This window comes from Etheostoma spectabile, chromosome 14, assembly GCF_008692095.1.
Source record: "Etheostoma spectabile isolate EspeVRDwgs_2016 chromosome 14, UIUC_Espe_1.0, whole genome shotgun sequence".
In the NCBI taxonomy this organism is placed as follows: Eukaryota; Metazoa; Chordata; class Actinopteri; order Perciformes; family Percidae; genus Etheostoma; species Etheostoma spectabile.
The window spans coordinates 8,988,627-8,999,448 of record NC_045746.1 but is presented as its reverse complement, the minus strand read 5'-3'; the positions used below and the strand labels follow the sequence as shown (position 1 = coordinate 8,999,448).

General features: G+C 41.4%; 1 protein-coding gene across 21 annotated transcripts in view; it reads left to right on the top strand.

The window, feature by feature from the left end:
* adgrb2 (adhesion G protein-coupled receptor B2) overlaps window positions 1-10,822 on the top strand; it is a 240,978-nt gene that overhangs the window by 137,748 nt on the left and 92,408 nt on the right. For all 21 annotated transcript variants that reach the window (XR_004334864.1, XR_004334860.1, XR_004334862.1 and 18 more), the window contains 8 exons: window positions 1,444-1,608; window positions 2,019-2,183; window positions 3,845-3,946; window positions 5,919-6,025; window positions 6,966-7,160; window positions 7,580-7,648; window positions 8,097-8,205; window positions 8,540-8,686. Coding sequence is in view for 8 of the 21 variants with exons in the window: in XM_032534850.1 (XP_032390741.1) it covers window positions 1,444-1,608; window positions 2,019-2,183; window positions 3,845-3,946; window positions 5,919-6,025; window positions 6,966-7,160; window positions 7,580-7,648; window positions 8,097-8,205; window positions 8,540-8,686 (1,059 nt within the window). In the remaining 13 variants the exon portion in view is untranslated. The remainder of the gene's footprint in view (window positions 1-1,443; window positions 1,609-2,018; window positions 2,184-3,844; window positions 3,947-5,918; window positions 6,026-6,965; window positions 7,161-7,579; window positions 7,649-8,096; window positions 8,206-8,539; window positions 8,687-10,822) is intronic.

Below are 10,822 nucleotides of genomic sequence, written 5' to 3'. Positions count from 1 at the left end.
GAAATCATTTTGGCTGAGCAGCCTATAATTTTCTGCACTTATTTATATGTTTTTCCCCTCTCCATCAACTATTTAATCAAAGTCCGTTATTCCTTGAGAGCAATGTCTGGAACGTCTTACTAGTAAATTATTTGCCATGTAGAAATATCACTTCTACCAAAAAGTATGACTAATGAGGTTAGTGATGTTGGACTGTATAATATGTGCGAACGCTATGCGCTATCCGGGAACCCACTAATGGCTCTTTTAATGGTTACTTTAGCTACAGGTAAAACATTGGGTATCACCCCTTCAATACATTTAACTGGAGCAATAATGCAGTTGGACAACACAGTAGGAAAACAGATGCATTATCAAGCTTCTGTTGACCATTCAGGATAGAAGTGTGCTTTTGTTAGCATTTGGCAAAGATGTCAAAGGACTTTTTTTTTTTTTTTTGATTTTCATACCAGTTTTTGATCTACAAGGTTTTGGCAATTGTTAGAAACCAGCGAAAATTAACATTTTCAACAATAAAGTCCCATTATTCAACAGTATTCTGAAGTATAAATGAACATGGTCACAGGTCAGTAATTGGCTCTTCTAACAGTTTTTGTTTCGACAAGTTCTAATCAAAAATTGTGTCGAGAGCTGTGAGAAATAGATTAGAAGAATTCCCTTTTTTTCTCACGAATTTTCATTTGCTGTCATGCATTGTCCCAGCAGAACTGTGGATCCTTTTCTGGAACAGATCTTCAAAACATTTAACAGCTATAAAGCTGATGACATACCAAAAATCTTTAACTGCACACGCTGTAAATGATTAATCTCCCTGTTTCTGATGATTATATTGTTTGGAATTTGGATATCTTATTTGAAAACTCAATTACTGCAGCAACGCTTTATTGAAGGGGACAGTGGGGGCTTTGATAACACCTGTGCATGTCATCAGGCTGACAGGCAGAGCTGCATTGTATTAATATTCTGTAATTTGTTTTATTCATCCATTTCTGCACAAACACCAGTCAAGAGTTGAAATGTAGTGCCTTTCTAATAACACTTTGAAAAAACATATCTGCCTGTACTCTGCGTGAACTCTTTAAAACAAAGCATGAAAAGAATGGTAATCAGCTATGTTTTTCCTAACAGATTGAAATATTGAAATTGTCCATAGGACCATTAAGTGTGTTTGTTTGTTTGTTGATATTTTTGGGAAAACTAAATAGCCTCTGTTTATTTGTCCTAACTCGTTCTAGCTTCTGTTTACTTGTAGCTTACATTTTCTGTCCTGTGTCTTTTCTTGCACTGCTTCTTTTTTTTCCTCGACATCTTCTATCCTATCCATTACAAATGTGGATCCATTTATCCTGGTTTCCCCTTTTCTCTCAAAATCGTCTTCATTCCACCTTCATTCATTTCTCTGTCTCTCCATCTCCACTTCCATCTCCCCTGTCCTCTGTCCAGTGGAGGGCCAGTGGTTGGAGTGGGGGTCGTGGTCGAGATGCAGTGTGACGTGCAACGCTGGAACCCAGCAGAGGCAGAGACGCTGCAGCGCGTCGGTGCACGGCTGGGCCGAATGTAAGGGCCCCCACCAGGAGAGCAGAGAATGCACCAACCCTTCCTGCAGCGGTAAGGCGTACAAATTAATGCTTAGTATTCACACTCTAAAATCACATTATGCAAACATGGAACATGAACACAGAGTATCTAAAGGCAGCTGTGTAGTGTTCTCTGATTTGTGTTCCACATGCCAACTATGTTATGGGTTGGCACCCAGTTTGGCTAGAGAGTCTATTTCAACCGAAAGGAGGACAAAAATGCTAGTGTGTTTTAATGAGCCTGGGGCCCAGAATGGGCTCCTGTTGACTTAATTTAGGTGCCAAGCTAAAAAATTGAAAAGTTTATAAATGCCTCAGAGTTCTAACCTAAATTTACTGTTAATTAACAACTCTCATTTATATTTCACCTAACATGCTGCTCTCGTTCCCTCCCACACTTGCTCCCCGATCTTCACCGGCGTTGCTTTGCTCCTGTTCCAGGTGGAGGTAACTGGGGCAACTGGAACCACTGGAGTCTCTGCAGCAAGACGTGTGACTCCGGTTGGCAGCGTCGCTTCAGGATGTGCGAGGGCACTGGAATACAGGGCTACCCCTGTGATGGCTCGGGAGAGGAGGTCCGGTCCTGTAATGAGAAGAAGTGCCCTGGTCAGTGACTCAGTGAATGTGTGTGTGAGGGAAGGAAAAATATATAAATATCACATACATATATAAACACACACAAGGCATGGGCCGGCTACCGCTTTAAGGTATACCACAGTATGAAAACATCACGGCCCATACATATATATATATATATATATATATATATATATATATATATATATATATATAAACACACACACACACACACCACACACCAAGGTATTGGCTGGCTACCGCTTTAGGTATACCACATATATAAACATCTCGGCCTATATAATATATATATATATATATATATATATTATATATTAATATAATATATATATATAATTATATATATATATAAATATATATATATGCTTGAAAACTCTGTTTAAACAAAATTCTTTTTCTGTGTAGCTGGATTTCTCTGCATGCCTCTCCTAGTGGGTCCATGTTAGAGACATGAGTGTGTGTATCTGTGTGTGCGCCCAATCTGCACATACACAGTATTTGTCAGACAGAATGGAAGGGATTCCCAATGGTTCGCACCAGTGCCAGAGGCTTCTATCGCAATTTTAGAACTGCACTCTTCTCATCTTTATCTGTCTCTTGTCTGTCTTCATGTCAATTCACATACCCATCCATCTTTAGCTCTTCAATGATGTTGTATGTCCCTGCCTTGTGGTGCTTTCCTTTTATCTTCTTTGTTTACCTGAGATATTCTCAATTTCTCCTTACTCTTTAACATTGTTTTTGCCGCACTAATCTCCCTCGCTTGCTTTCACTCTTTCTGTGTTTTTCCGCCTGCCAAAGGGTGAGATAGTCAATGTTACAGTGTCAGCCGTTAAGCCACTAAAGCTTTGTGTGTGTGCGTGTGGCTATGCAAGTGTATGTTCTGTACAAGTCTGAATCCCAGATGTGTACATACTTGCATTGAGCTCCGACAGGCTACGCATTATAAACTTTTGAGTGCAGCCTACACCGTGACCCCTTTGTTTTGAGTAGCTCCCGAGCCTCTTTTGCACAAGACGAGGGTCTTGTCTGTTGGCATTTCAGGGGAACATCATATCATATTTTTTCTCTGGCAGTGTCTCTTTTTCTTTTTCCCTCTTCGGTCTCTGTCCCTCTTCATCTCCCTGCATCGCCTCTGCCAACACATGTCTACCCCCTCGGAATATCTTCAGAGCACTCTCCCTCGTTTTTTCATCAGGGTTAGAGAGGGAGGGGGGAAAACAGATGAATAAAGAGAGGGGGTAAGATGAAGAGGGAATGAGATACTGCACTGAGGCAGTGACACTGACAGAGAGCACTGAGCAATGTACAAGGGAATACGATTGGGAGCTGCTGCAGGAGAACATTGATTTGAATCTTGTTTTTTGTGCTTCTCTGTCTGCCTTTTTTATTTGCTGCTGCGTATGTGTCTGTGTGTGTGTGTGTGTGTGTGTGTGTGTGTGTGTGTGTGTGTGTGTGTGTGGTGATTTTTCTTTTGTTTGTGTGCCTGCTAGTCTGTGCTTCATTTGGGCAAAAATATGTCACTAGAAACTGAAATTGAATCATTTATATTATGCTTCATTTGGGCAAAGCTGTGTCACTAGAAACTGAATTAGAATCATTTATATTATATATTTATTAAATAGCTGCATTCACTTTTTCAATGTTTTTTTTTTCACCTACCTCTGCAGCTCCTCATGAGATATGTAAAGAAGAGCACCTTCTCTCTATGTCATGGAAGAGAGCCTCAGCTGGAGAAACGGTCTACAACAAGTGTCCAACTAACGCCACTGGTCAGTTGCATGAGATAATTTAACCAAAATCTGTTACCTGTTAGCAATTCTCGATCACGACTTGTGTGATTTGGGGATTGTGTTAGGCCTGGAGTTTTAGGTATAGATCAACTATGACAATACACAATACAACGGTGACTTAATCTGTAGACAGTTCATAAAAGAGACAAACTGGTCATAAGCTAGCCTTAGACAATGTAACATGCATTAAAAAACCGGAGCAACCGAAGGTTGTTAGTCCCATGAATGGATGTTACCCCCTGTAGTTATCATGAGCAGTGCAAGCTTAGGTGAGCAAGAAATAACCTACAGAAAGGAATTAACAATCCTTGGGAAGAAACATTTGAAATTGCCCAACAGGACCACGAAATGTCCAACAGAAGCAACAGCCGTTTGTCAGCCCTACGAATGTATTAGAGCCCGACCGATATATCGGCGGGCCGATATTAGGCGTTTCCCAAACTATCGGTATCTGCATTTATAGTGGACATTAAAAACATAATAATAATAATAATAATAATAATATTTACTTTTAATATTCATTAATCAGAATCATGTATAGTGACAAATAAATGATTCTGATAAATGAATATTTAGAAAATAAAATAAAAGCGGATGGTAAACCATGTCATGAGTGTTGGCGTTGCATAGTCTGTCCACCAGAGGGCGCTCTACAAAGTCCCTGTTGGAAACAAGTAGCTGGGCTATACAGTGCAACAAAAGCACAGGCAACTATCTCAATAGTACCAAAGAAAACATAGTAAAATAATGTATAATTAGGCTATCCTAGATTACTCTGCCGTCTGTGTTTCTAAAGAAGATCCTATGTCTGGAACAAATAGGTGCTCACGTTGATTTATGCTGTAATGCATTTCCAAAGCTCATCAGATTGGTGTCCCTAAACAGCATTACTATTATGAGCGTTGGTGTACAGAGGCGGTCATTAAAACCATCTAGCATCTACCCTTAATTAGTACAGCAGACATGCCATTCTTGAACGTCAAAGCTCATTTGCGTATCACTTATCACTGCAATGTTAAGCTCACCTGAGGAGCTCCTCTAACAGCTGGCTGCCAGAACTTTCCTTTCAACTCCCAAAAGCAGAAACAAGCACAAACCTTGATATCTTTTCAGACACTTTCTTCTTCAGACTTTAAGCCAAGAGCAGATGGTTCAGAATGCCTGTAATATGAACGTGTTACTACATCTTATAAACTACGTCACTGGCTCCGACAACACAGCGCGGCCCCATATATCAGGGCGCCTGCCAACAGAACATTACTGCTTTAAGAATATTAGCCATAAGGTAAATCAATTTACAAACTAAATTGAATTAACTGTGGAACTTTGTGTCGCTTTACTTCTAAAAAGGCAGAGCCACAGTTCAGTAAGTGCATATTTATTTGGCGAGGGAAAAGGTTTTGTCTTCGTCAAGTATTTTGGCAGCCTTCCCCAGTTTATCTGCTGGCTGCCATGTTACAACAGCCAGCAGGTGGGAGCTGCCAAACATTACAGAACAAATACAACATTTGGTATTTGTAACTAGCCTAAAACACATTTAACTCCAAGAACAGGCAAATTCACAAAAGTGACTTTTTGTTTTGTCACTGTTTTCATAATTGGCAATATTGTAAATGTGCTGTACTTTCCTTTTTATTAAAATCCATCATGCAGACTCTCTGTGTATTAACCCTGACCTTAATGCGGTGATGAATTGCAATACCTGTTGGATTTAGAATACATTTAAGATATTCATGGATTTTTGGCAGTGCATTTTTGTATTAAGTATGAATATATTTCTTGTGTATAGCTTACTTATGCACAGCAGCATGCAACAGCTTTCCTATTCATGGTCAATGACTATTGGACACCATAGTAATAAATACAAGTAGATGACATGTTCTTGGGTTGGTTTAATTTTTAAACTTGATGAATTTTGTGTAACATATTTGTTTTCTTTTTCTCTTTTTAGGATCTGCTAGTCGTCGTTGCATGCTGGACAATAATGGAGTTGCTTTCTGGGGTCCTCCGAGCTTCGCCAGATGCGTCTCACTTGAATATAGATATTTACATTTATCTGTAAGTTTCCTTTCAACAAACAAGCACTCAGAAACTATTCAGCAAGAAGAAAAAAAAAAAGATACATTGAATAGTCTTTCTGATTATATAATGACGTCTTCATCAAACTCTCATTAGTCAATGTATGAGAAAGTGAAGGCTTCATCTGTTTTTAAAAGTTATTGTCTGCCTCAATTGCCCCTTTTTCACCCATCATGTACCTCTGTTCCACTTTCTTATTTCCAAAGTTTACTCAAAATAGACTTTACGCAAGGCTTGCCGGTATCTCTAATTAGCTTTTCCAGAGCTTTGCGCTCACACTTATCAATTAATGAACATAGCTAATGAATGTGTTCATCAGCCAGACTGTTTTCCTGCTCTGTGAACTTCAACCTTTTTCATCTCCTCGATGATGGTGGAAGGAGATGGGGGTCAGGGATTGCGCGTGAAAGAGCTGATTGTACTGTTAGCTTCTGTACCAGCCTTTCATTAACACCAGGAGTCAATAATTAATTTTCTGTGATTGCTTTTATCTTCTGTTCTTCCAGGCTTTCTCTCTCTCTCTCTCTGTCTCTCTCTCTCTCTCTCTCTATCGCTCTGTCTCTCTCCCTCCATTCAATTCACACTGTCTCTGAAGTGATGGGATCCAATTTCTGTCTGAGAGTGTTACTAGGCCTCTTTTTGCTCGCCTATTTTAAGCGCAAGCACAAAAACCCAACCGTGTACATATAGACTCCTGTCATGATACATCCCCCTCGGCTTGCATCCCAAAGATTCCTGTGATTTCTTAGGAGGTTTGCTTGGTTCTTTCTGTTTCTGACACTTTTACCTGCTACATACTTTGAATAAGAACATCCATACAGTAAGTGTCAGTGGACATGCATTTAATCATCTTGACTGTTACATGCAGATATGAAACTATCAACTTTTCTTAATTTCTGTCCCTCTCTGCACGTTGTAGTTACGAGAGCATCTCGCGAAGGGTCAGAGGACCCTGGCTGGGGAGGGCATGTCTCAGATCGTAAGGACTCTCCTGGAGCTCTTGCAGAGGAGAAGCTACTACAGTGGCGACCTTCTCTTTTCCACGGAGATCCTGCGAAATGTGACGGACACCTTCAAAAGAGCAACCTACATCCCAGCTCCCGACGACGTGCAGGTAAGCGGAGCCACTAAGCCTTCTGTTGAAAACGCCTCAAGTCGCCGTAATAAACATGCGGTGTCTCGCGCACGCCTTCAAATGTGTTTAATGTAGGAGCTTCACTTTCTACTGCACGGGGTGTGCATAACAATGAGCTACAGCTACACAGTTGCTGTGGCCTCAAACAGGTTGTTTTTTTTTTTTTGTTTCTCTTTTCACTGCCTGTGAGTGAGCAAAATGCTCCTGTCTCAGACAGTCATTTGACAGACATTATTTTATGTTTTTCAATACGCCTATGTACAGAGGACTACAGTACCAGACTTGACAGAAGAATGCTGCACTACTGCTGCTGTACTAATGCTTGGCGGGTGCAGGTTAGCTACGCAATGTCATGACAAAATAGTGCCCTGCTAACAACGTCTTCATCTTGTGTCTAGAAATTCTTCCAGATACTCAGCCTAATGTTGGACATGGAAAATGTAGAGAAATGGGAGGACGCCCACCAGGTAAAGTGTGTGTTTGTGTGTGCGTGTGTTTGTGTGTGGTTTAGTGCTCTATACACATGAATTTGTGTGTAAAGGTGGGTCTGACCACTTCCCACATTAGCTTTTCTTAGAGTCAAAAACACACACCTGTTTACTAAATACAATGGCTACCTATTACTTGTAATAGGTGTCCATGTGTGCACATTTTTGTGTGTGACCCAGCTTGATGTCCTTAAGTCGAGGTGTGTTTACTTGCCATCTGGACAAAATAAACCTGCAACCCGCTATGATATTATGTCCCACATGTTTACAATTTACAACCCTGAAACACATTCAGTGGGCTAGATAATGCAATGAATTAAAGTGTTTCAATGTGTAAGACATGTCTCATAGAGGCTTTGCCATGGATTATAATTACGCCGACATTGGGATTGATGCCCACCTCTCTTTTTCATGCCTCCATCCACAGGTCGCTCCCGGTGCTGCTTTGCTGATGAGGATAGTCGAAGACTTCATTCACCTCATCGGAGAAGCCCAGAAGCCTTTCCAGAGTTTCCTGGTGGTTACCAACAACCTCAGTAAGTGTCACACCATGCTGCCACGTGACGTGGCATGACAGTGACAGATAACAGATCATTTCACACCAACTCAATTTAAAGCCATTCACTTATTTCAATATTTTATAGGATTGAGGTCAGAAGTTGGATGTGATTTTTTACCATTATTTATCTTCGGTCAAGCTCATATCAAAACCACTTCTAAATGATCCATTTTAACTTGCCATTTCATTCAGTGTAAAGTCTTATTTCCAATTTTTTGCACTGTTGCTTTCATTCTTCTCCCCATTTTGTCCTTTGTTTCAGCTCCTTTTGCACTGCGGTAAATGTATGCGGTTTCTCTTGTTTTTTTCAGTGATAACCGTCCAGCGAGAGCCGGTGTCTGCCGTTTCCAGCGATATAAACTTCCCCATGAAGGGTCGGAGAGGGATGAAGGACTGGGCCAGAACAGCAGAGGACAAGCTCTACATCCCTAAAGAGGTCTTTACCATCCCGGCTGAAGGTAGGAGAACTAAGACAGGTATCCATGAACTGGTACCTTTTTGGTACCAACCCATGCCACTCTGTTGGACAGTCATCACGCATTCTTGTTTCAAGGGTTTTTCCAGAATAAACCATTTGGATGGAAGAATCAAGGCACAACAAACATAAGACATGACATCAGACTGATGTTATTTCTTTTTTAGAGTCAATAGCAGTTCCAGGAGTCTGTCTTGAGTCAGGTTAGAGCTCTGAGCTCTGTGATTTGGATCCGTTTTAGTCATCATCCTCCCCTCAGTCTTGCATCTTAGACGTATATCATGAGGACCTGTTATCACACCACTAAACCCTCTCTGCAGCCAACGTCAGATCAAGTGTGAATTTCACAGACAGAGATGTGTCTCATGGAAGCATATTGAAGGCTTTTCAAGGCTGTTGACGGGTAATGACGAGGAGGAGTTGGACTGTAAAGAGGAGATGCAAGTCTTTTATCTGCGAGGAAGTGTGCCACATCCCCTCAAGAACATCAAATCTTCAGACAGTTTTAAAATATGTCTCTTTGCTTTTATCCACATGAGACAGCTAACTGGGTCTTAACTGTTAATCCATGTGGTTTCAAGTAAAGCCAGCAAAGTGATTGTCCAAGCGATGTAGGAGAGAGTAAAGAGAAAGAAGACACCGGGAAGCATAGGAGCTAAAGCTGTTTCGAGGAGGAAAAAGGAATTAATAGAGTGGGAAGAAAAGTGGATATGGATCAGATAGGAGAATTTCTGTGGCAGATGCGATCCACTACCGACGAAGGCAAAGGTCACATCCCTCTGGAAATTACTCTGGCAGACTTCCTGTCTGGCACCTCGTCCCCTGCCCAAATTAAAGTTCAGAGATGCTGCAGGCCGAGAGAGCAGGGCTGTCTGTGGCCTCTGACTCCCTCTAATGACACAGACTCTCTTTTGATCGGTCAAGGCATCCTGTATGCTAACCTCAGGGCGCCTCACTTTGACGCACTTAATCTCTCTGTCTCCTTATTATGCACAATGTAATATGCTTATTTTGTGCTCTTATCCCATCTAACCATCCATCTTGCTTTAATGTAGCAGAACCTGTTTATGAGTTGCCCGAGTTGTTTTGTTCAAGCTGTTTTTCCAGATTTTATGGAACAGCACATTCAGATAACTCAAAGGTGGGATGTTGGGTTGCGTAAGTGTGTACAAAAAGCTTATACCCTGTTTCATGCAGCTGCATGGCAATGTTGTCTCTCTTTTCTTCTCCATTTATCCTCCCTTTCTGTTTTACTTTACTGCTGTTATGCTCTTCTCAGGTTTTAGTTTTTTTTATCCCTTAAGCTACCCTCATAGTTTGTGGTGGTGAATGTTTTGTCTCATGCAATGCTTCTAGTTAGGATTGCACAATATCACCTAAAATCACGATTAATTGCACAAATTAATGATAATTTTTATTTTTTTGTGTTTCCACGAGGGACACTGCGTGTTTGCATGACGTTTTAAAAAACGTCTTTTACATGATAACAATGTAAATAGGCTATGCAATCTATTTCTCAACTGCTAATTAACTTTCCTTAGCTAGTTAATCCTAATTTTGAACCAGCAAGTTGCGTTTTAAGCTCCTTTTTTCTGCTTGTGGAGAGCTACGTGATACATGACACTATATAGATGAGGACCGGAGAGTTAAATCGGCCGACCGAGAGTATACCAGGCCGACACACAGCGGACAACCTGCAGGTGGAGGCGCTGGAGACAGGCTCGGACGTACACGTGGACTAGTGTCAGTCCCGCGAGCGGTTTCAGTAAAGTGGCTGCATGTGTCCGACAACGCACTAAACATCAACGCCGGTACAAGTCTGGAGCTGTCCGCGGACACGGAGTGTGGAAAGTGTGTCAAAGCCTCCCAGACAGGGTAACCGAGACTCCGTTTCCCGCCTGTCGGTCAACATTTAATTTCATTGTGCTGTCTTCTGGAAGGCTGGCTGCCAAAACTCGCCATGTACTAGCTAGCTAGCTAGCTAGTACGTTGATTAGCCTGAGTTAAACGCTAGCTATCAGCAAACAGAAGGTGGTGGTTGGTGTGCGCGTGTCGGCCCGACTCCGCAGTTGGCGACTGCCGAGTTTTAATTTCGGACCCTGCACACTCGGTATAATGT